Source organism: Musa acuminata, chromosome BXJ1-6, assembly GCF_036884655.1.
Source record: "Musa acuminata AAA Group cultivar baxijiao chromosome BXJ1-6, Cavendish_Baxijiao_AAA, whole genome shotgun sequence".
Lineage (NCBI taxonomy): Eukaryota > Viridiplantae > Streptophyta > Magnoliopsida > Zingiberales > Musaceae > Musa > Musa acuminata.
In genome coordinates, this window is record NC_088332.1 from 6,165,503 (window position 1) to 6,191,442 (window position 25,940).

General features: G+C 38.7%; 4 protein-coding genes across 4 annotated transcripts; 3 read left to right on the forward strand and 1 right to left on the reverse strand.

Moving 5' to 3' along the window:
• Positions 1 to 4,880, forward strand: LOC135675865 (agamous-like MADS-box protein AGL9 homolog). The gene is made up of 8 exons (XM_065186457.1): positions 1 to 281; positions 2,845 to 2,923; positions 3,700 to 3,761; positions 3,881 to 3,980; positions 4,177 to 4,218; positions 4,294 to 4,335; positions 4,430 to 4,569; positions 4,657 to 4,880. Exons 1-8 carry the CDS (start codon positions 97 to 99, stop codon positions 4,736 to 4,738), a joined length of 732 nt encoding a protein of 243 aa, XP_065042529.1. The 5' UTR covers positions 1 to 96; the 3' UTR covers positions 4,739 to 4,880.
• A 4,351-nt stretch (positions 4,881 to 9,231) lies between these two features.
• LOC135675866 (nuclear transport factor 2B) lies at positions 9,232 to 11,337 on the reverse strand. Its single transcript, XM_065186458.1, has 2 exons — positions 10,958 to 11,337; positions 9,232 to 9,536 (listed from the first exon to the last, which is right to left on the reverse strand). Exons 1-2 carry the CDS (start codon positions 11,252 to 11,254, stop codon positions 9,462 to 9,464), a joined length of 372 nt encoding a protein of 123 aa, XP_065042530.1. The 5' UTR covers positions 11,255 to 11,337; the 3' UTR covers positions 9,232 to 9,461.
• A 2,258-nt stretch (positions 11,338 to 13,595) lies between these two features.
• LOC135675867 (heavy metal-associated isoprenylated plant protein 7-like) lies at positions 13,596 to 15,375 on the forward strand. Its single transcript, XM_065186459.1, has 5 exons — positions 13,596 to 13,750; positions 13,849 to 14,092; positions 14,200 to 14,414; positions 14,507 to 14,594; positions 14,904 to 15,375. The coding sequence occupies exons 1-5, from the start codon at positions 13,742 to 13,744 to the stop codon at positions 15,362 to 15,364; spliced, it is 1,017 nt and encodes a 338-aa protein (XP_065042531.1). The 5' UTR covers positions 13,596 to 13,741; the 3' UTR covers positions 15,365 to 15,375.
• Positions 15,376 to 19,581: 4,206 nt separating this feature from the next.
• Positions 19,582 to 23,534, forward strand: LOC103987087 (uncharacterized). Its single transcript, XM_009405280.3, has 4 exons — positions 19,582 to 20,270; positions 21,441 to 21,681; positions 21,827 to 21,944; positions 23,033 to 23,534. The coding sequence occupies exons 1-4, from the start codon at positions 19,708 to 19,710 to the stop codon at positions 23,122 to 23,124; spliced, it is 1,014 nt and encodes a 337-aa protein (XP_009403555.2). The 5' UTR covers positions 19,582 to 19,707; the 3' UTR covers positions 23,125 to 23,534.
• Positions 23,535 to 25,940: the final 2,406 nt, after the last annotated feature.

Sequence of the window (25,940 nt, forward strand, 5' to 3'; positions counted from 1 at the left end):
TTCCCAGTCCAAAAGCTCCCTCTTTTAACCTTCCTTCCTCTTCTTTCTGTTGATCTGGTTCTTTTGGGGGTTGTTTTTCTGGAGGAGGAGGAGGAGATGGGGAGGGGAAGGGTGGAGCTGAAGCGGATCGAGAACAAGATCAACCGGCAGGTGACCTTTGCGAAGCGCAGGAATGGACTGCTCAAGAAGGCCTACGAGCTGTCGGTGCTCTGCGACGCCGAGGTCGCCCTCATCGTCTTCTCCAACCGCGGGAAGCTCTACGAGTTCTGCAGCAGCTCCAGGTACGAGGAAAGAGAGCTTGAGAAGATATTTACTTCGCTTGCCTTAAGCTTCTTTTTTCGCTTGCTGCGATGGCTCTCCGCTTTGATCTCTTTCCGATCCTGGATCCTTCCGAGTGGGTTTCCTTTTGGTGAACAAATGGAAGTTTGATGGGATCTCAAGGTCAAATAGTTAAGGATCTACACGTTATTAATCGGGAAAAAGAATATATTTTGCTTGCTCCAGACAACCAAGCAAAAAGATGTTATCCTTTTTAGCTTATTGTTATCATCCTTCTCTGTCGTCTTTCTTTCTTACCTTAGCGAATGATCGGATCATTTAAGTCTTCTATGGATATAGGGAAGGAGTACACGAAGTTAGCTTCTTTTCCCCTTGTGTGTTGCACCAGCTCTACGTGGTGGATCGTGACATGATGAGCTGGGAAATATTGATTCAACATGTTCTATTTGATGCTTCTTTGACAGGCTGAAGAGAAGTCTTCAAATATCAATTTTTTATCCTGAGACCTGAGTTCTACATCCAGATCATCTTTAGAAATCTCTCTGAAGATTAATTAGGGTTTCTAATTATGCTATTTTATTCTGATTAAGCATATCCGAGTACAAGCGTTGGGGACATGGCAAGGATGTGCCCAAATAGATCTCATTTGGTACATGTGGACTGCATAATTATTTTCAGCAGAGCTGAGGTCCCATCACATCTATCATTCTTGTGAGAACCTAAGGTTTTACCTCTTTCTGGAAGAAACCATCTCATCTATCATTCTGTAGAAGAAAGATAATAGTTTCTTCAGAAGACCAATCTTGTTATGCTCTTTAGCTCTTCCAGTAAATGCATCCTTGTTTTCTGGACCTTAGTTTTCAGATATCCCAATGCCCGTCTGCTCCTATTGCAAATGTGATCTAATTTCTAGTTCTTCGCTGTCAAGACTTCAGTATTCGGAGCCAAGCATCTCTACATGGTAGTAACATGCATGGTTTTCCCGCGGACACTTCTTTTCTCCGATTTGACCTTCACTTTGTGCAGCATCTATGACATGTTCTCCTTCCGAAGCTGTCTTTGTAATTTTAGCCAGTTCTTAGCTTTCTTATGAGCACAAATATCCGACATGCGCCTGCACGCAATAGTTTCTCCTACCATAGATATGTAATGCCTTTTACTCCGAAGAACTCATGCTTGAGAATGCTTTCGAGTGATTCTTGGTTGGATCAATTGCCACTAGGCATAAAAGGCCTACTTTCCTTTCATTTAAAGCTGGTTTCGATTTTTTTTCCCTTAGTTTGAGTTATTTCATAATAATTGAATAAAGTTCGTGCAACCAATCTTTTAAGTCAATTTTATACATAAATTAATTAAATATAGTTATCAATAGAATACTTTGTTTTTTCCTCAAATATGGCAAACTCAAGTTTTTATCCAATCTTAATAGTCCTTCTATCTTTATTGCTTCATCTTGAATTCTTATTCATCTTGATTAATCATCAGAGTTTTTTCATCCTCTTTCAGTATTAAATTTTCATAGTAGTTTATCGTGATAGTGCATTGGTTTTCATTATTAAACATGGATCCTAATTTTGTAATCTCGATGAATCCATGAGAAGTACCTAAATATTTATTCTCAATCTTAATGTGCAGAGTTATTAGGATTTTTTTTTTATTTGTGATTAACAAGATATCGCTTCGATAAAAGATAATATAAGAGAAAATTATTTAAAATAATATGTTCTTAAGAGATTTCTAGATACAGTAATTAGAGGAGGTGAAATGATTAATATTAGTGGTACGATGAGAGATAAAGAAAGACTAAAAAAAACCTTAATAGAAATTATAAATTTAAATTTAAATACTTTGTACTTAACTAGACATGACTTTTTTACATATCTCAATAATAACTTTGCTATTGTTGTAATAGTATCTTATGCCTAGTTGGAAATTTAAATTTTGTTTATTTTATTTTCATATTTTGATTTTGAATTTTACTTTATACCTGACTTTGTCACACAACTTACTTGTCAAATTATTGTGGAAAAAATAGCTTTTTGAAAGTGGCATTTGTTATTGTAAGTTTTTTGTTTATTATCTTGTGCTCCCTTAATTTTCATTAAGATATAAAAAGCTTTCACGGAAATCTGCATGTTAAGAGCAACCAATATCATATTCTTAGAGATTTTTTAGTAGTTAATATGTTATGCATTATAACCAAAAGAATGCACATTGTCTGTAAGAGTCCCAACTCTATGCTTTGAAATATTTATATATTTATTATTTAATAGATGAGATGCACTAGCCATGCTTCATATAAATTAAACTACTATAACATATATCAACTTCATTATCCATGGAAAATGAAGCAAGAGACTACAACTATTTAAAAAGAAAAAAAATCGAGACTGTATGTTTTTAAATTTCCAAATCATTAGTTAAATTTGACAAAAATACCAGACCTAACTTGCAGCTCTTTGGAGCTTCAATTTTTGGTACTTTTGATTATTGCTATTGAAATGTATTTCACACATTACACAACTCATATTTGAGCTTTGATAATCTGTTACCTTAATTTTATAGTATGTTGAGGACACTAGAGAGGTACCAAAAGTGCAATTATGGTGCACCAGAAACAAATATCATATCAAGGGAGACTCAGGTAAATGAATCTATTTAAAGTTATTCTTACGCTAATATTAGCTGTTCTCCTCCAACATGTAATATGTTAGAAGATGGTGTTGATAGATAAATTTACAAATCTGATTTCTGAAACTTGATCAAGTTTCTTCTATCTTGGATGTCTATAGTCATGAAGAACCAACATGCTTGTCATTCTTATCTATTTTGCGTCATGAAGGTTCAGTGTGACCCAGCAGTTCAAATGCTTCGATTCTATAAATTTCCATTCGCGTAAATTTTGGGTTGTCATACCAAGACCAGATAGAGTAGTATTGCACTACAGATTTTGCAAACCAAATGTCAAATTTCTTGTGGCTATGTATATATTGCTACATGGAGTTATAAATGTGAAGGATAGATGGGATGATTCTGGGGCTCGAGTGTCAAGAGTGAAAGACATGACTAAAATACCAACAACAAAATATTATTGTTATAGAAGAAATAAAAATGATAGTGGGACAACATATTGCTAAAATTGCCAAAGGTAGAAGTCAGCCACTGAGAAAGAATATGAAACTAATGAATGTAGAAGAAAAGAAGACAGTAGAACTACTTGGATTTAGTCAGATAGGTTGACTATTTATTCTTCCTTGCTCGAACCACTGTTATTGAGAACTGTCAATAAGTTCACTGCAGAAGGTAATGTTGCACACTGAGGTGCCTACTATGTAAGAATGTACTCTCTAGAGATGAATTGTTCTTATGCCCTTTGCAAAAGAGAGAGTTCCTTACGCCCAGTTTTGGCAAAATCATCAGAGTAGTCAGCAAGAGTATTTGAAGCTTAAGGCGCGTGTTGATGGCTTGCAGCGATCACAAAGGTGAACAACTCCTTGTTTTGTCTTTGATCTTAGCCTGCTTTTTGGTACACAAGAAACACAGCTTTCACAGGAATGTCGAAAGACCATCGACGGACTAATTGTTCTACATCAAAACCTAGAAATCTGCTGGGTGAAGATCTGGGGCCACTTAACATCAAGGAACTTGAGCAGCTTGAGCGCCAACTTGATGCATCGTTAAGACAAATAAGATCAACAAGGGTAATTAATGTGCAATCTTCTAATAAATGCTTTCTGATACCGCATTACTATGTCCATGTCACAATGATGATGAATTTTGTTCATCAGCTCGTTAATATATGTAGGTCGATCATCTTTTTGTGCATCTTACTATAGATACGAGTTATCGAATGCTGAAAACATCAGCCACTGATGATGAACTTGTATCTTTCTACAGACACAATACATGCTTGACCAGCTTGGAGATCTCCAAAGACGGGTATAGTACTGGAAAAATGAATCATGCTTTGTTCATATCATCCTTCCTTTCAAGTAACACTGTGTCTGTTTACAGGAACAAATGCTATGTGAAGCTAATAAAGCCCTGAAGATAAGAGTAAGTAGCTTTCTTGTGTTCATGCAATCTAATATGTTCGGTGACTGGTTTATCATATCGAGAAGCTTGTGATGGTTTTCCACATGACAAGCAGTTGGAGGAAAGCAGTGAGGCGGATCAGCAACAGCTGTGGGATCCCAACACTCATGCTGTAGCTTACGGGCGGCAGCAGCCTCAACCACAGGGCGACGGCTTCTTCCAATCCATAGACTGTGAACCTACTCTTCAGATTGGGTAATCCCAACTACTCTTCTTCTGCCTGCCTCTATATATGCTACTAGGAAACGAGTTCTCATTGTGCGTAGTATTGATTGCCTCCAGGTACCATCCAGATCAAATGGCGATCGCAGCAGCAGCAGCAGCAGCTCCTGGTCCAAGTTACATGCCCGGGTGGCTTGCATGAACGAAGAACATACTTTTCCTTGCCTTGAATGGTAATGAATGTTACTGTTTCTTGTGCTGATTGATGCGGTCTGTAGCTGGTACAATAATCCTGTTTGTGAACTGCCATATAAAGAACTCCGACGGAAGAGCTGCTCCAGTAATCCTGTCTGTGCACTTGACTACATCTAAATGCCGAGTTTAAATTGGAACACTCGTGTTCTTGAAAGTAGCGAGAGAGTCAACCATCATTATCGTTTGTAGGACCCTTCTCTTGGTCGGGAGCATGATAAAACGATTGTACTTTGGAAGGAGTCTTTATATAGCACCAATCGGGATTCAGTGATAGTGGTAGGTAGGAGCTTTGGTGGAGGCAGAAGAGGTGTGGCTAGATTAGGGGGTGGGTCACTATTGGGTTAATTACACAAGGCAGGAATGAGATGAGAGTTTGTGTAAATTGCCTGCAAAGGCTTAAACTTGTTGGGTTATGTTAGTACATTTACAGTAGGTGGAAAGTTAGTTTGTCATATAATGAATGATGGTGGGTTTATTTTAGGGTCGTTGAACAAATACCGAAAGACACAAGGGTACGGAAAATGGGTTATTCTGAAAGACAAAAGAAAGTTTTCTTGGTTTTCCAAATTAAATTATAGGTTCTATCTAATGTAAGATATATTATGAATATAATTAGATTTTGATTACGATCATCGATCAATATAAAAAAAGTTCAATTATGATATGATTTTTCATGACATGATCTTGACAAGAGAGACTCTCATAATTACTTATCTTAGATCCTTTATTTTCAGATCCGACTAAAAACATAATACGTGGATATGTGATATTATTGAAATATTATAGATTTTTTTTCTCCCCTTAGTAACGTAAATCAATCATTAAAAGATTATAAAACTTCTATTGTCTTCTTTTTATCCTTAATTTATCGCTCATTGTGATCTTGTGGAAAATAGAAAGAGAGGAGAAAGGCGGGTCTAATTCTCTCGGCAGATCGACATCGCTATAGTTTTTGGATCCGATAACAGTACACGTGTAGATCAAAGAAAAGCTTTCTGAATGTCATCGAAAGCTACGCATCGTAAATTTAATCTAATGTTATCCGATTTCATATTTTGATTTCACATAATAGAAGCATAAGAATGATTTTTATGCTCACAATTGGTATCAGAGCCATATTTGTAAAATCAAATACTTTATATTTATTTGTTAACATATTTCGCTCACAAAAAAATATTATTTGGTTTTTATTTACGATGCATGAACGATTCGTTTGTATTGTCGATTTACTTTTCTATCTAGTTCATCCTATCTCTTGCTTATGAGCGATGTAAGATTTCTCGTGTTTGATCGATGGGCCATCGTCGATAGCTTGCTATCTGCGATAGTATTATTGAGGGCGATGGCCTTCGATAGTCACCAACCCAATTATGAACAACAATTACATATGCAATATTGTAGAGTGTGATAGCCTTGCGATGAGTATAGTAGCACCAGTACCTGTGGCGGTTGCGATGGCTATGAAGCATCGCTGCTTGCAATAGTAACAATGACTACAGTAGTTACAACAATGATATTAAAAAAATAATATTCACAATGATACACATAATTATGATATTTAGATAATCTCAAAAGAAAACCTATTTTAAATAATTATGTGATAGAGTATGATGATACTATTTTAAAAATCTTCATAGTTTAGAGTTATATACCCAAAGATAATAACACTATTCCATAAAAATGATATCAGTCCTTCATAAATATTTTTGTATGAACAATCAATATGTCAATATTTCACCCAAAAGTGAAATAAAAATAATCTGTAATTCAATATTTATTGAAAAACTAAAAATATTAATATTATATTATTTTATTATAGTAGTATTTCCTTTATTATATTATGATAAATATCCCTATATTTTCTAAATTATATTATTATAAATGGCTTGAGCATATGTAATATATACTAGGTATCTTAAACCTTAATCAGACTAATTGAAAGGATCCCAAACTTAACTATTGAAAGTTATATAGAATAAATAATTAAGATAAATAATAAAAAATTTTAAAAACTCAATTTTATGATAATTACTAATAACATTATACTTCATTATAGTATATAACTAGCGCATTAGAATATTTAAAATTTAATTTAAATTTACTGACAAGTTATTGGCTAACATATTAATAAAAGAACTAACTGAAATTCAATATGACAACATTTAGGGAATTCAAGATTATATCCTCAATATGGCTGACAAAGCTATAAGTTCAAGAACAATGAGCATGAATATAGTTGAGTTATTTCTCATATAGATTATTTTTAATTTTATTTCTTCTTAATTTGGCTAATTTAAAATTTACTATAATAAGATTAAAGATAAGTAAAATTTAAATGAGCCGACTAAGATATATGTTTGGAAAGAATTAAGATTAAAGTAAGAAAGACTCATAATAATAGAAGTTAATTTTGTGGTATGCTTTGAGGCCACTACCCAAGCTTTTTTACTACGAAATTTTATCTTAAGTCTTGATATGGTCAAACTCAATTGTGAAGTAGCTAAAGATACTTTGTGACATATTACAGTAGTTTTTTTTTTAAATAACAAGTACTATTATAACTCTATACATTATGGTACAAAGTACTTATGATTAGAGAAAAAGAATTTAGAAATAATTAATATTAATTAAAAACTTAAATTTCACTATATTGATTGTTAATACATTTACTTAAGATTTATAACCTAAATTAGTTGAAAGAACATGTTCTTATAATTGGGTTTGTGAACAAACCATAAAAGATATCGTGACGTATATTTGAATAGATATTATAATTGCTATTCTTATTTATGTAATTAAAGTTATTTATTTTTGTTATTATGTTGACATTAATATATGTACATATTATGATTGAATATGATAACAGGATTGTCTTGATAATATAAATTATAATAGTCATTTTAGACTATATTAGGAAAGGTTAACGGTTTTTGTGGTACATAAAAAAAGTATGATATTAATGACATACAACCGTTATGACTCGCATTGATAGTCAAACTTAATATGATATTATGTTTATTGGACTTATTGGCCTATTTTATAAAATTCATATACACGTATAAAATATTTTTTAAAAGTTTTAAAATCTAATTAAATAAATTATTTTTAAATAAACTTTTATTTTATTTATTTTTATTTTAATTTTTTTATATCTTACCTATTAATGGGCTAAGTGAGAGAATATTATATTATGTAATACTATCTAATTAGGTAATATATATTATGAATATGATTAGATTATGATTATATTTATTGATCAATAGAAAAAAAAATCCAATTATGATAGGATTCCTCAGGAGATAACTTTGATGGGAGTGATCCTTAATTACTCATCATAAACTTTCTATTCTTATTTATAAATAGACAATACCTCTTATGGACTAAAAACATAATACGTTGACATATGACATTATTGAGAGGAAAAGACGAGTCTAATTCTCTTTGTAGATCGATATTGTTATATCTCACCCATAGATCAGTTAAAAACTTTCTGAATGACATATGCATTGTAAATTGATCTGATTTCAGAATTTTTGATATTAATTTTTTTTGCATAAAAGAAACATAAGGATGGTTTTTATTCTAACACACCTACGAGGGTCCACTTTCAAACTGGTTTTTATTCTAACACACCTACGAGGGTCCACTTTCAAGTTTGACACAAGCTGAGATATTGGGATACTAGGTGATTTCTACTAAGATCTTGCATACCTCTGTCGAGAGTATAATCCATAAAACTTCTTCTATGCTTAAGTTAGTATTAATTTAAAGATTTCTATCAAATGACAAGTACAAAGGGATAATTCACTAAAGAGCATGATTGAGCCCTCCAGAACATACTTAGGGCTTTTTATAATCGAGTTAAAGTAGTCGTCAATGTGGCCGAGCTCATAGAGTCCTCATTGATGCCGGTGATAACTCAATAGATCTAAATTCTATCGACGTATCAATCGACCAAGTAAAATCAATCTATCAGTTAGATTCTGACCAGATTAAAATAACACATTGATGACTGCCCACGTGTCATATTCTCCTAATCAAGGTGGTAGAGACCACGACGGGTAATCATAAAGCAATGCACACATAAGCTCATGGCTCAAGTCGGGACATAGCAACAGCAACACGTAGTGAACCGAGAAAAAATAGTCAACAAAAGGAACGAGGAACAGATGTTGAGCAAGGCTAATTAAATATTATTCCGTATAATTAATTATCTTTAGCTTCCCTGTCTTTATTTTTTTAAAAGTTTACCACAATTTATCACTAAACAATTTAAAGTTCATATCCAGAAACTATCGGCCAAAGAAAGCAATCCAATGCATAGAAAGCAGAGCAAATGATGCATAAAAGAAAGTGTCAATCAACGAGTATGATGAATGAATGATCTTTATGCTAAGCAATTGTCCCAAAGCATAGACATTATTAAGATTGGTACCAAAATAAAACCAGTAAATTCATGACTAAACCGCATATAAATTGCCACAAAATTTGTCTACCAATACATAAAATGATCCAAAATCTTTTCTACTATCCAACCAACCAGAAGGGAAACCAAACAATTAATAACGAGAAAAGGGCAATATCCTTCTACGGACCCAAATCCATCACAACAGCATTGCATAAGCCTATCGATTCCTGCCTTTGACTTCCCCTCTAAAAAGATTGATTCTTCAGGCATAGTTCAGACGGAATATGTCGTTCAGCACATAGAAGCTTCCCTGAGGTGTTGGCATCAGATGAAACATCTACAGCAAAAACACACAAATCAGTCACTTCTCTTGAGTTACAGAAAGATTTCGCTGTCTTCAACTGTCATAGGTTATTTAACAAACACAGGATCACAAGAGATCATGAACAAAATCAAAAGATGCATAAACCATTAACACACCCAAAATATCATAAAATAACCAAGTCCTTTTACCAAACCACAACAATAGACAGAATTCAGCAACAACATGCATATGTTATTTAACAAAGACAGTTTCACAAGATAATAAGCTTCTACTCTTTACTTTGAAAATAATACACTTCTACCAAATAGAAAGAAGATGGCATGTAACTTGGGATTGAATTCAAATACCATGGACTCTCTTGGAATGAAGTTTCCTCTTTATTGCCCTTTTATCACCATATATTTTGTCAGCATAGTAAATAGAAAAGCACTAAAGTTACAAGAAGACCCCATCCTTCATGTTTGAAGTTGAAATTGAACAAGTTTTAGATCCTTGTATAATTTATCAGATAGTTATTTAATATCTTTATTGCCTTTACATCGCCATATATTTTGTCGGTACAATAAATAGAAAAGCACTACAGATACCAGAAGACCCCATCTCACATATTTGAAGTTGCAATTCAACTAAGTTATAGTTCCTTATGCAGGATAATAAACTTTTGATTTCCAATACATATTACATAATTTTTCTAAATGATTTGACTATTGTTATCATTTATATAATATTCCCTGTACACTTTAATTTTACATTTTAAATTTTATAGTGTTCCGCTATTTCTATTTTTATTTCTCACGCAATCCCGATCCAAATCAATACATAAATTGACTGCTATTCATACAAGTAGCAAAGAGATTATTCATTCATCAAAGATGATCGACTAAGGGCATCACATTAACATAATTTGAAGAGTTTCATTCGACGCCCTCGTTGTTTCTCTATAGTTCCTAAAAGAGGAGCTAAAAAGCTCTGGTTTTTACTGAATGCAACACCACATTGTTTATGATCGCATGTTCTTAGACTGCCATTCCTCAAACACGATCCATGAACCACCCGACCAGAGGTTGGTTCCTCTTCGCCACTGAATAAACTCTCTAAATCATTACAGGCATTAAGAAGAATGATACCAAGACAGAAAACAGAACCATCGTTTATTGCCCTAAAAGAGCGAGACAGGAGAAATGAGTCCAACATGACGCCGATTACCATCCGATCATCAAGTCACTCACACAAGTACGACCCAGTTGTTTTGATAGCAAGAAAATCATAATTAAAAGATAATATCAGATCAAAAACCACAAACCCTTGAATCATAAAAAGAAGAGAATAATTAGGTATAATCTGAAAAAAATTTCGACCCTCTCAAACCATTCGGCCGATCTGATGCTAACAGAAGGAGTGTGAGAGAAGGACAGACAGAGGAGAGGGTATACCTGGCTGAACTTGAGGGCGTGGGATTCCCCGGAAATCTGGAGGGAGCCGCTGACAAAGACGAGCATGCCGCCGGCGGGGCCGGACGGCTGGCAATCGACGGTCGAGACAGCGTGGACGCACTGCTGGAAGGGGAGGGAGGTCAGCTTGGCGACGATGGCCGCGGCGCCCTGTATCTTGTCGCCCTCGAAGGTCAGCATGGAGGCATCCTGGTACAGACCCCCCAGCCCCGGCCGGTTCCCGTCAAACGTCCGGTAGTAGTGCTCCACGAACGCCTTCGCCACCGCGTCCGGATCCATCGCCGCTGCCACCGTCGTCAAACAAGACGTCTTTCCAACCTACCCTTTCCCCTCTTCGGCGTACAAAAGGAGAGAAGAGAGCCAAAAGGGGGAGGCGCGATGACGTGTACAACCAGTGAATGCATTGTAACAGACAGCTCAGCGAGCCGTTAGGCCCATGGACCATTTAATTGCTCAATATGGGCCCTATTAAAGGCCCATTAACAGGACCAAACCGTCAACCTGATTACACAACCAACAGAGGATCACTTAATTGTGTGTGTATATATATATATACATATATATATATATATATATATATACATATATATATATATATATATATATACTTAATTGTGTGTATGGCACAACAAAAATCGTCTGCAATTGTGGCTTTAATTTGTACAAAAAAAACTAGTGCAGAAAAATAAAAGGATGCCCACAACGATTGGGGAGGATTCCCCACCCATCAGAGAACCATGTGATGGTGATCATATAATGCAGCACCGCAGCTGCAATCACTGTTTGAAGAGGGACACACCACTTGTGTAAAACAGAGCAGAGCAGGGGCCTCCCTCTGTGGTCTTAAATTCATGGCCTAGCAGAAGAACAGTGTTCTTCTTGCCACATTATCTGAAACAGGGGATCAAATGGCCCACTTTGCACTTTTGCACGAAGAATAATGTTTGCAAAGGCTTTAGGCTCCCCATTTCAACTCTTTACCACAATGGACATGTTATAATTGCTGGGTTGCTCTTTCCTCTCACAAAAGCTGATCTGTAAAGCAGAGAATGAGAGCAACATGCAGTGGGACAAGCATCCTTGGCATCGGCACGTGAAGTGTGCTGAGTTCTCTTGAGATGAACCTTTTCTCCTCGCTTGTCACATGTTCAGATCAGGAGGGACGGGTGTTTCTTCTTATATTTGTCTGCCATCTTCATCTTCATCTTCATCTCCATGTGCTGCCACAGTCGAAGGTGGACATGAAAAGGGATGCGGCAAAAGACAGGGCATAAGCTCAAAGCAACAAAATGGTTTCATGGATGCGTCACCTTAGCACTTCCATTGTGTCACCTACTAAAGCTCACACCACATGCTGTCAGTCTCAAAACCATGGAAGCTACAGATAGAGGCTTTGTGATGATGGAACGCATTGTGATGTCAACTCCCATAGCATGCCAAGTGAGTTCGAGAGCTTAAAGAAAAATTAAACCTTGCTTGAGATTTTGGTACCGCTTGCAATGCAGATCAAGATAGGGAACGCTTCTCCATTGGTGGTTCTCCATCAAGGAAGAGCATAAGGGACTTGAGCCAATCCATAGCTTTTAGATGAGATGGTAGTTTAATGTGTGCAAACAACATTCTCTTTTCATGTGCAATAGCATGTGATTCCATTACTTAAATACATTTTATTACATAGTGTGGATGCCCACAGAGAAGTTAAATTTGGAGACCATCAGTCACTGGTTAGATTAATCTAATCACTGTGTGTGCACTTTCTGTGGTATTTAGCAATCTGTCATTAGTGGTAAGATTGGAGTCTTGGGTTTGAAGCCTTCTAGTCTTACAATCATACTCTAACCAGACATGGGGTTAAGTACCATCTCCACACCATTCCCTTGCAGCTCAAAAAAAGAGGTACTGGTACACCACTTGGCACTGTCATCAATAAAATTTGATGCTAATGGTGTAACATTTGGGCATTTTGTGCTACATATACTTTATATTCTGCAGTCATTCATAAAATGATGTGTGTTCTCTGTTGCAAGTTGGCTGGCCTTAGCACAATAAACCAAGTCTACTTGAACTAATTGGTAGAGTGGCTCACTGCTACAAAAGAATGATAATTTGATAGGGTTCTACCATACTACTATTTAGATGGCAAGTATTTATTTCACTAAGCTCTTTCTACCTTTATTTTATTAAAATATAAATAATCTATTAGCATAGTTAGCTAAGTGAAAAAAAAATCGTAAATGATATATATGAGTAGGATATTTATATGTTTGGTAAGTACTAACTGCACTATTATTACATTCCTACAATAATACGTCTTGTCGTTGGACAATTATTATTAGTAGTCAAGTGCATTAAAGTATTTGGTAGCAATACATACGGTCAAATATAGCCATTTATTTTTATATTATGCATAATAATTTGCAAAACATGATTTTTTTAGAGTATGATTAGAGTCATTATTGATATGAAAATTATTTTTATATTATTTTATTGAGATAGGCATAACAGCGACTCATCGTAGAAAGTTTTCGGACCTTTAAACGACCTCAAAAAGTTTTGGTACGTGCGCCGCATGGCCTTCGCACGTGCCCTTCGATCCTTCAAATTCCCACGTTTGGTGCCCTGTGCTGCATACACTGTGAGCGAGAGTGAGGGAGAGAGAGAGCTGTGCTTGACAGTGGCGTAGGGAAGTAACGCCTCTGGTATCGCTTTCCGTTGCCGACGTCGTCTGCTTGAAGCTCCAAGCTAAGATTTCGGACCGAGCGAGTGATGGGGGAGGTCGAAAGCCGACGCGTTTTCTCTTTTTGTTTTGATTCGCTCAAAGATTTCTGCTTTTCTTGATGGTTTTGCTGATGAGATGTGTGGTTTCTTGGCAGGAGGAGAAAAAGCCGGAGCAGGGGAAGAAAGAGGAGCCCAAGGCGAAGGAGGAGAACAAGGGTGAGGACGGGAAGAAGGGCGGCGGCGGCGGTGGTGGCGAGGGGGAGAAGAAGGAAGGGGGTGGAGAAGAAAAGAAGGCGGACGAGCCGCCGCCTCCACCGCCGGAGGAGATCGTGATGCGCGTCTACATGCACTGCGAGGGATGCGCCAGGAAGGTGAAGCGCTCGTTGAAGGGATTCGAAGGTAACGAGGGTTGTACATTTCTTGAGGACCCAAAAATCTCGCCTTTTGTTCGATTCCGTCGAGAAACTTGGAATTGATGCCGGATCTTCTTGTTCTGCGGTGGAAAGGTGTGGAAGATGTGAAGACGGACTGCAGGACCCACAAGGTGGTTGTGAAGGGGAAGAAGGCGGCGGAGGACCCGATGAAGGTGGTGGAGCGGGTCCAGAAGAAGGCGGGGAGGAAGGTGGAGCTGCTGACGCCGCTGCCGCCGCCGAAGCCGGAGAAGAAAGAGGAGGAAAAGACGGAAGAGGAGAAGCCCAAGGTAGAGGAGAAGAAGGAAGAGGTCAGCCATCCTCCTCTCTTCTAATCTTTCCGAATCTAACATTCTTAATTTAGTCTAATGTATTCTTCTGTTCTTACTACCTCTGCGCGCAGCCGCAAGTGATCGCTGTGGTGCTCAAGGTTCATATGCATTGCGAGGCCTGCGCACAAGAGATCAAGAAGAGAATACTAAAGATGAAAGGTTCCCTCCTCTGCTTCTCTTCCGTTCGAGTGCTTTCTGTTTTGCTGATATCATTACAGACCAAGATGAATATTCTGATACCCTGTTTCAAACCTTTGTATCTGCATCAAAAGTCAATTCGATTCACAGTAAAAGAGAGCGAACTAATCTACTTGTCGCTTTTCTTTCTTGACATAGAACATTAATCTTCTGGTCAGGGTGTTTAACTTGGAGATTGCTGTCAAAGATCCGTCCCTTGTAGCTGATTTCGACTAAAGATTCGATCTTTCTTCTTTCCTTGCCCGTTTTGTTCGGTGGCGAATCGAACAGGGGTGCAGGCGGCGGAGCCGGATCTGAAGGCGTCCCAAGTGACGGTGAAGGGCGTGTTCGACCCGCAGAAGCTGGGGGAGTACGTGTACAAGAGGACCGGGAAGCAGGCGGTGGTGGCGAAGCAGGAGCCGGCGGAGAAGAAGGCTGAGGACGACAAGGGCGGCGGTGGAGACGCGGCCAAAGACGAGAAGAAAGCGGACGAGGCCGGCGGGGGCAATGCCGAGGGCGAGAAGAAGGAAGAGAAGGACGGCGGCGGTGGCCAAGGAGGAGGAGACGAGAAGGACAAGAAGGAAGGCGGCGGAGCGGCGGAGGACGGGGCGGCACCGGCGACCAAGGTGGTGGAGCTGGTGCGAAACGAGTTCTACCAGTACTACCCGAGATATCCCGGGGGATACGTGGGATACGCGTATCCCCCACAGATGTTCAGCGATGAGAACCCCAACGCTTGCGCTGTGATGTAAGACAAGAAGAAGAGAGAGATCACTCAGTGTGTAATGATGCCATATTAATCTCATGTTGGATATATATCTTCTCTTTTTTTTGTTCTTAGGCGCTATGGTTTTCTCATTCTAGTTTCTCTTTCTTGCTCTATTTTCTGCTAGTATGGGTAAAATTCCATCTGGAAATATGTAGTTGTTCCATGCTAATGTATATTTAATAGCTTTCCCTTTTGCCTTCCTTGTGAAACATCATTTGCCACATATTCGTTGCTCACCCATTTTCTCATTGACGGGGAATTCCGAGTCTCTTCATTTATTGTCAAAACTATGAAAAGAAGAAGAAAACATTGTTATATAATCACCAAGGTGCAGAGAGTCAATTCAGCTCGTAGACACACAATAAGATCAGGTGGTAAAGGCGACGACGCGTCTGTCATCACCTGCTGGTCTCAAACACTTTTCATCTCTCCTCATAACTTGGCCTATCTATCTTTTAAGTCCATGATCTTTCTGCCTGCTTATTTGACCCTTTCCACTTATCCTCTACATTTGCATTTACTCAAAAGCTTCTCAAGACGGACTATATGGTTACTTGTGATATATGATTTACATGAAGTACATGACGAATTTGCAGACAACATTGCAAACTGTCAGCAAATGTGCCAAAACGGTGAAACTTCTGCAAATCACTCCCTCTCGGTTTGTGTGAATGCATATACTACATAAACTGTGGCAGTATAATGATCCGTATAGTGCACCCCAAAAGAAACAATTCCGTAAAGGGCATGCAACTTCTCAGATATAGAGAATGTGGTATGAAACGCCGCCTTCTTTGTTCTTCTCATACATGGCATTCGTTTACCTGATGACATGGGGAGTATCTGCAGCCATTCCAAGGCGGAGCAGCAGCAGCGGCGGTGCCGGCCCACCACCACCCCTTTTCCTTCTTGAGGGGCGTGCTGGTGGTGTTGCTTTTTCGCCTTGGCGAGTTTCTAAGTAGGCCACGGGAGCCTCGAGTGGTGGCGGGGGGCGGGGGTGGCCGTCTCGGCGACTGCAACCGCCACCGCCAGCAGCACCGTCTCCCCGCCCTTGTTGGCAGCACTTGGAGCCTCGATGTATGCAGAGTCCGAATCACGAGGCATAAGCTCCGCGGCGGATCTCGGCTCGCATCCCCCGCCTACGTGACCCTTCTTCGCCAAGACCACCCGACGCCCGTCTTAACACGTTGACAAGGAGAAGATACCGGTGGGTCCCACAAGAATGTATATATACACGTATATATACGTACGTATGCACAAAAGTTGAGGTCCCACAAAAGGAATAGCGATTAGCGTAAATGCGACGGCCGGGTCCCACTGACATCCAGTCGATCGGACGGCGGGCAGAAGCCCAGATTCCCCGTTCGTCACGGGGCGGGAGGTGGGTATCACGTGGGAGGTGTACCCTCGCGTCAGATACGTCCATCCTCGCTGACTCGGACGGGCCCCATCGGCTCCTCCTGCGAACAATTATTCCTCCATCATGTCCGTAGATTTTGGTCAGCCGAGTGGGCCCCCGACGTTGTTTTTTTTGGATATATTTACGAAAAGGCTAGGGTTCCTCGCAAACCCTGTTGGGGACAGAAGAATTGGATAGCCGCAGCAGCAGCAGCAGCAGCAGCAGCAGGGGGAAAGCGTTGTACTCGCACAGCTATATTGAATCCAATCATGTTGACATTTGTGATCTGTGGTGCTACCTCTTGATTCCAGGAACGTCCAAGTGATCACTATGTGTCAAGAACAGAGCCATTCTCAACATCCTTCAAGAGAACAAGACGGTGAGGATCTCAAACTTGGTGTTTCAAGTGACTTCAATTGGAACTCGCATGAGATTTTGGCCTTAAAACCAATGGAAGCCGCCTGCTTCAGAAATATTGTGCAGAAAAGGCATCCACTGGTTCAGATAGCTCTTGCAGACTGAAGCTTATGAAGACTGAACTCATATGGCAATGAAGCAAACGTGGTATTCTGCAGCACTAATGAATGTATAACTACAGTTTGCTGTGAAAATGCTGTGTTCTTCTTCTCCGATGGGAATTTTGGTACTATTTATTTTCTGAAACACAGTAATAATGTCTTGTTTGACTGTTCAGAACTGGCTGCCAATCCAAACAAAATCACTTCTTTTTGGTCTGAAGTTGGTGATGCATATTAAGGGATAAAATTGCAGATGAACAGAATCTAAAGGGGAAACTCCCTCTGAGATACTTCAAGTGAAACATGCAGTTGCTATACCATTCACCATATCTTCAACTTGGGAGAGAAGGAAAGGAGAAGCCAAAAAAACAAATACAGAAATATATGGGTGAGAATGAAACTCTCACTCATTCAATACTTAATAGCACTCTATGAAGTAAATGATCTGTACGCGGTCCAAATATTGGGCTGAGCCTAAAAGAATCCGGCCCAGTCTATCTTAAAGCTTTAAAGTTCGAACCTAGCAAGTTCATACGACATCAAATTTATCATGAATGGACGTAACATTTGGGAAAAAAAAACATTGTTGTCGTGCATTATAAAGCTCAATTAACTAATCGGGAAAGGGCATCTAAATGAAGTCAATGCTTTACTAGTAATTACCGGTGAACTATTTTACTATGTCAACTGGTTCTAAATTCAATATGATATATTTAATTTAACATTTAAAATGTATTTCGATCAATGGTTGTAACAAAATATTAAGCACAAATTCTCAGAAAAAAAAACTTTCAATTTTGATAATTTTTCAGATAATGTCTCGATTTTAAAAATTTTACTTATAACTTTATCTTTTAAAAAATAATCATTGACCACTATTCCCTGTCTTATCGATCACCCTCTCTAAACAGTTGCTCATTACTCATAATACAGGAGTGGTCATGCACAACGATGAACAATTGAAAAGATCTAACCCTCATTGGACCTAACAACTACCTCTCATCACCTGGTTGTCTATGTCCCTATGTATAAGTTAGCTTTACTAGTCACTCTCACTTCATCCAAAATAGATGCCCATCGTTTACAACGCCTTTGGCCATCTCTGCACATAAGTTTGTTAACGCTCGTGATAAGTGATTGAATGCCTAGGGTTGACGTAGATACTTATGATATCCCAAGGGCTTAAAGATAATGATGAAGTTGTTGTAGGAAGAATGAGATGATGGTGCAAGGTGTAAAACGACGACGGAGGTAGAGATAAAATTACCAAGGATGCCTATAGAAATTTTTTAATTATGATATTATTTGAAGAATTCTCAGTTAAATTTTTTAATAAAATTTCACCCAAACATTAATTTAGGAAAGGGCTAAAAGATTAGTTACCTCATTTTGATATTTACTGTTAGTATAAAAGATATTTTCTTGATGAACACGTGTCACCACCATATCCAACACACGGGGTACGTTGTGCCAACGGCCCGCAGCGGATCTGCTGTGTGAGCGATGCTTCTGGAAGCTTCCCTGCACGTGGGAAACGCGTCACACCGGTGGGTTCCGTGAGGTGTGGCCGACGGCCATTAAGCCAGGCATCGCCATCGTCCATCCGCCGACGTCAGGGTAAGTGACGGCCGAACAACCACCCAACACGGTCTGCTCGCACATCCCCACGAGCACTCGTGCCGTCTACCACACGGCACGAATCTCCAGGTTCATCTTATCGCTCCTTTCTGAGAACGCCACACCAAACCGCAAACACGAAATTGTGGCAAATAAGTATCTCAAACGTGGCATGTATAAAACGTGGAGAAGTTGCCGTCCGTGTAAAGAGACGTTCGGCTTTGTGCCCAATCAGCGTATCGTAAGCCGGCTTCACATGAAATGGTTCCTCGTTGCCACCGCAAGCCAAAACTTCCCCTGCCCTTCCCCAGTCAAAGTCAAATCAGCCCCAAGTGGTGACCAAACACGTCGCTTTGATGGGCTATTTGTCTTGAAGCAGGAACTTGTGATCCAAACTTCAGCCTACGGCCCTCATCCCCCGTTCTGTGGGACCCACTCATTTCAACGAATGGCAGGTGCTTTGTCGTGAAGTAAGAGAGTTTCCTGCTTTACGGACGTCAGCTGCAAAGAACTAAAAACCGCGTGCCGAAAAGACCTAATCGAATGAATCGAGCAGATCGCCTCAGCCCCTAACGGTTACCTCACGCCTTATCCTGTCCCGACGGCGCATTTTACCTCATCCAAACCACTGTACCCTATAACCTTCCTCCACGCGTCCGTTCACTTCCAACAACGGTAATCTGTCCCCGACCTACCTACCTCCCCCCTTCTCTCTCTCTCCTCTCTCTAAACGCTAAGGAGAGAGAAAAAAGGGACAGAAAAAAGAAGAGGAAAGCGAGATCGGAACCCGAAATGGGAAAGCTCCTCTCCAACTCCGCCGCCGTCGCCGAAACCCTAAACCCATCGCCGTCCCTCCTCCAGTGGCCGGACCCGGACCCGATCCATACACCAGAGGCCGCCGATCCGGCGACAGCTGCCTTCGCGTGGGCCGCCGTCTCCGGGCTGGACGAGCAGCAGCGACGGCGGCTCGAGAAGATCCACGCGCGGGGGGTCTTCTGGAAGAACCCGCGCGATGCGGAGGCCCCCGGTGTGGCGTTCCGGCTGGAGCACGGCGGTGACGTGGAGGCGGACGGAAACTGCCTGTTCACGGCGGCGCGGAGGGCGATGGGGCCCAAGACGGCCGGGGCGCGTGAGCTGCGGCAGCGAGCGGTGCGGCGGTTCTTGGAGGACTATGGATCGGCGGACGGTGCGGCGAGGGAGGCGGCAGACGTGGCTATCCGGCACTTGTACTCGCCGGATCTGAAGGCTGGGTGGGGCATTCACGTCGTGCAGGAGGTGAAGCTCCTAGCGAAGAAGGCGGATCGCGAGGGCTTGGATGCCTCCATTCAGGAGCTCGTAGATCTAGGACTCCAAAGGTATAGCATCATCGCCTTTTCCTTTTTTATTTAACTAATTTTCTTTACTAAACGTTCTTTATCTTTCGACGCTTAGATCTATTTGTACGTTCTTAATTCTATTTATTGTTTCTTTCTTTTCTTTGGAAAATTTTCTCGTATTGTTTTGCAGTTTATGCTTGTTATCGTTTGTCTTCAATTTCATACTTGTGGAAATTCTACAATATATATAATCTGTGGCATTTCTTAATACTGTGGATCGACTTTGTTGCATACTCATTTGCTATTTGGAAGGTATCAGAAAAGGCTAGGGTAATACATTGCCAGAGAGCGCTGATTTTTTTCAGGATCATACAAGATTATGTTCTGATATGTCTGTCAGCTGCATTCTTGACGAAGAGGTTTAAGAAGTTTTTATCTACTTATTCATGGCATATTCAGATTTTTTTCATTGTTGACATATGCACCGATGCACCAAACTTGTACTGATGCTCTAAACGTTTTATTTCAAATGAAATTATTGCTTTCCATTTGTGTATAGTTAGGCTAATCTTGTCCGTATATTAGCTAAAGTCGATGTCATGGGACCAGGTAAGGTCATTTTATTGTACTTAACCATAGAGGACACTGGGTAACAGTTGGTGCATGATAAGTGAAACTTGACTTGACTGTAGCTGCCCAACCCATCTTGTCTGTCCAAGTTGGCTAAACTTGGTTTTTTTCATGGTTGACCCTGTCCCATCACTTTCTTGTATTAGAGTAACATAGTCAAAATCATCTTGAGCTTGAAGGAACATTGTTGTGTGAAACTAGCATTATGTTCTCATCTAACTATTATCAGGAAATCAAGATCTTGGGCTGAGCTTTGTGAAATCAAAATTTCTTGAATATAATTCTAGCTTTTACTGTTGAAAACACCATTCTTTTTTTTTATTCACATATATCATGAATATCCCTTTTGTGGCTCGCCAAAAGAAAAAAACAAAAGATTATCGTCTGATTACAAAATCATGCCACATCTTGTAAATAAAAAATGTGTGTTTTAAATCTTGCTTCATTTAGTAGTTCTCTAATTGAATTCGGAAACAATGAATTTTTGGATGAGTTCTAAAGATTCACAGATTGTGATAAGAGAAATTTGTGCGAGATGTTTGTATTTGTTTGCTGACTTTACTTCTCAATTGACTGAAGGGAAGGGGCAGCAGAATCTATTTATAAAGAGAGATGCATTGCCATAAATGATGGGCTAAGTTGGGCAAAGTACATGTCCATCTCTGGCTCTCCGGAGGATGAGTATGACATCATTACATTACAATACACAGAGGAGGGGTTGTTAAGCATAGATGAGAATCGGAATGGCCATGCTGCAGCTTTTGGCGATGATATTGCCATTGAGAGCTTGGCAACAGAGTTCCGACGGGAAGTATATGTGGTGAGTGTCATGCTCTGATAAAGTAGTCTGTTTATTCTTTTGGTCCATAAGTCTATTCTAAGGCCGCTTATTAATTTTACGAAACCTTGTTTCATGATTGCTAAGTTGTGCCTCCTGTGTTTTGTCGTCTTTGTTACTTTTTCAGGTTCAAGCACATGGGTCGGATGCAATGGTGGATGAAAACGATTGCGTCTTCTTTCTCCCCCACAGTCCCAGGGTTCAAATTTGTGAACCTCCCATTTTTCTGTTTATGAAGGGAACAGGTAAACAGAATTTTGCAACAATATGGTGCAATGCCTGATATTCGATCTCTGTTCTGGTTAACATGTTGTAATTTATTCCTCCCAATTTAAGTTGTATTGTTTTCGTTGTTGCTATATTCTACTCTCCTGGCGAAACCTTATACAATTTCATAGATCTCACACTTGAAATTCCGGCCCCTTCTAGCCCATCATCCTCTTCTTTATTTATTTTTAACTTAAGCCCGAGATTAATTATTGCTATTAACTTATGTTTTAGACTGTTTATAGCTTCTACAATTTACTTTTTGAAGAAAGAAAAAGTGTGAGCATCAGCGTAGGACAGGTTTTCTTTTTCATCATTATGTGTTGGACTTTCTTGAATGCATCACAGTTGTTTCTAATTTATGACTGTTCAAACAAGTGGGCAATTGTTGTTGCCTCGAATGTTTGTCTTTCTGAGCTTTTCAGATAATGTGTGCTGAAATGTTCCAAGTAGCATATAGCCTTGCATGGTGTCATCAACTTAGGTTGGGTTTGTCATTGGACTGCTAAATTCGTTTAGTTGCTGGGACCAGTTTAACCTGCTCCTGATCCTACTTCTATGGACTGATTCAAGGTTTGTCAACATCTTGAAGATTCCAAGATCGGTGGTGAATTGAGCATTGTCAATGATTTGGTAGACCTGACATGTAGACTTTTAGATATGAGCTTTTTATTTAAGGCTTTTTTTTATAGTTTATCTTCTAATATTTGAAATTTCAAGTGACATTACCGAATAGTTATAATTCATGTTGTTTTAGATAATTCACATGTCTGTCAAAATAGATCTAGACAAAGTGCCATGCCTCAAAATTTCCGATTATAATTTTATATCTGCTAAATATGCAATCTTGCCATAATTTTACCAAAATTATCAGAATATGAATTATGTGGGTGATGGTTAACCGTACAAACATCTACTGTTGCTGTTGATTTATTCTGGGTATGCAGTGTATTCATCCTATGACAAGTTGTATGCTTTGACAAAGTGCAGTTAGATGTCAGTCTCTTCTCTTGTCCTTTGTCCTTGTTCTAAATGTTAAAGACAATCTACATGTGGTGTGTTACAGGTTGGTGTGGTGCGGGAGCTGACCATTACGAGCCTTTAATAGCCAATCCTCTTCCTCTTATTTCCCAGGACAAGGCTGCTGTCGTACTGTGAGATGCATCCATTGCCAGATTTTGTGGAGCTGAGCTGGGCTGTGTCTTAGTTTTTTCCTCATGGACATTATTGGCTCATTATCGTCGAGGGCAATTATTGATTCTTTTTCTGTATTATTTTTTGAACATGATCCAATTTGGATCGATGCTGACTCTGACTACCCTCGAGACCCAACCCCTTGCGCTGTTTCTGTATCGGTATTGGTAGTTTAAAGTGGTGAGAGATTTCTCGGAGTCGTTCGACTACTCTCGTTCTGAAGATCTTGATTGTTATGATCAGAGTCATGTTTTCTCTTTTCTTTCCTTTTTTTTTTTTGGCCTTTTTAGATTGATATCATGAGAGTGGCAATGTTTGAAACTCTCTCGTTTGTTAAGACAAATTAATTCAAGCACATGCCTCCTTTTGAGTTATTTTGTTGATCTCATGGATGTGGCCAAAGCTGTAGCTGTCGATGCAAGCTCTGTTTAATGGTGTAAGTTGATACCATTGTTCTTATTAGTCGGAGCTGGTTTTAATCACATTAAGCGATATATAGGGATTATTCCAATTTTATTTTCCTCGTTAGCATGCATGCGTTTGTTAGTTAGCTTATTTCGGCTCTGACAACTCTTATATGTTGGGGCCGCCGCATCAGTTGCCTCCCTCCAACAACGGAGAGTTGGGCGACAAAAACACAATGAAGAGCCGACGTGCAGTCCACCCAATAGGGGCTTGTAGGGAAAAGAAATGGATTTGTAAACAACCAAAGACATGAACAAACTATTAAGTGGAGGACCTATAGACATTAAGATAATCAATTGATGATGCATAATATAAAATTAGATTTTATAAATTCTAAACAATCGCACCATATTGACTCCAAAGCCACTCATTGCGATGAAACCTACATAGCATAAGCGTCAATATATGTTGAGATGATAAGTATCTTAAAACTTTTGAAATAAATGTCTTATGAACGAAGTCTTCATAATTATTATGATTTGGTTCTTCTGTAGATATCTTATATATCTCTAAATTTTTTTTAATAGAGAGCAAGATTTAAGGAATACTTATGGTACTCTTGAAACTCTCTTTAGAGTATTTAGAAAAGATACTCTCTAGCTTTAAGATGTTTAGAAAGGGTAGAGAGGGTGAGAGAAAAGATAAATTCTATGGGGTTTATGCGAGAGAGAGAGAGTGTGTAAAGAAATTTGGTAACCGAAAGAGATTTATAATTAATCTTGTATTGTAAAGAATTTGATTTTCTCCATGGATGTAGACATTAATCTTACGTTGATTTTTTTTGGGTTTGCTCTTGATTGTTAATCTCTTGATATTTTTTTGATTTTTTAAAATTTTTTCTCTCCCTTTCCAGCAATAATATGATACTATTGCAAGACCGAGCGACACCCAAGAGTTTCCAAGGGTGTTGAGATGCTTGACATTTTGAGTACAACTCTACTATACGAAACCACTACAAGTTACAAGCTAAAGACTTCGTTTTTGGATAATTTTAACTCTACATGATAATTACATATAAGTTATAATTACAAACTAGATACATCTACAAAACCTAACTAAAATGAGACTTCAAGCCTATTGCTAACTCTTTATATGCTACCTAAGTTATGAACGAATCAAAAAATACGAACATTATATTGAACATTTTCTTTGCGAATCCACTTATTTTTTGATATTCTCGTTAAAAACTTTGCAAATGTTGCATCTGTAATACTCCTTCGATTGCAATGTACCTCCTGGGTCTCAACTATTCTCTACACATTAATATTGAGTAGTTGATTCTTGATTTGTTAATTTTATTTCAACTCATCTATGAATGTGACTTTGGTGTGGGATTCATCTAGTTCTATTGATTTTTGTTGTTTATTATGGATCTCTTTAGACGAAGAAAAATGATATTTATTTTTGCGCACTAATCTGTCAATTGTTTTGCATCGATTGAGCTAGATGGATGCATATTGAAACTTAAATAAACATGATGTTACAGAATTTAAAGTTTTAAGACCTTCTCCACAAAATTTGCCTAATAGATTTTTTTTTACTTAGGCATCATCTCTAAGTTGCATCGCCTTAATTTTTTTTTATGTCACTATCACCACCATTGGATATTTGACAAATATTATATTTTTCTAAGTAGGAAGGGACTTAAAAAGTGTGCAGAGCTCATATGTAAGATAACAAAGAAAAAAAGAAATAAATAAGTGAGAAAGCAAATGATGAGAAAATTATCATAACAATGAAGTGAATATATATTTTATAAACCATATGAAGTACGAAGATAAATTTCGCTAGCTCTAAACAATCATACGATAAAAAAACCAACACAACCAACTGTTCCCAAAGTTATCATGTACAAATGCCAATGCGACACTACTACAAAACTAAACTATGGCTCAACCCAGGATACTACCTCAAAGCCCCATTCAATCGTATTCCATCCGAGTGTTCCAAGATATTGAGATAATTGACATTTTGATGGCATCTCAATTCTAGGAAATCCCTACAAGTTGCAAGCCAAAGACTCCATTCTCAAACAATTTTACCTTACACGACCACATGCAAACAACAATTACAAACCAGAAACAACCATAAAACCCAACCTTAATAAGACCGCTAACATGATACATAAAATATGAAAAATACAAACATTACGTCGGGCACCTTGCTGCGAACAATTTATGGTACAGAGATTGAAACCTTTTAACAGGTAGGTATGAAAGAAACATCAGCAAGCAATAAAGAGCTCCTATCCATGCATGTACTCAGAGAGTTCAACACCACTCACTCTTCCTACTGGTTAAGTGAAAAAGCAAAAC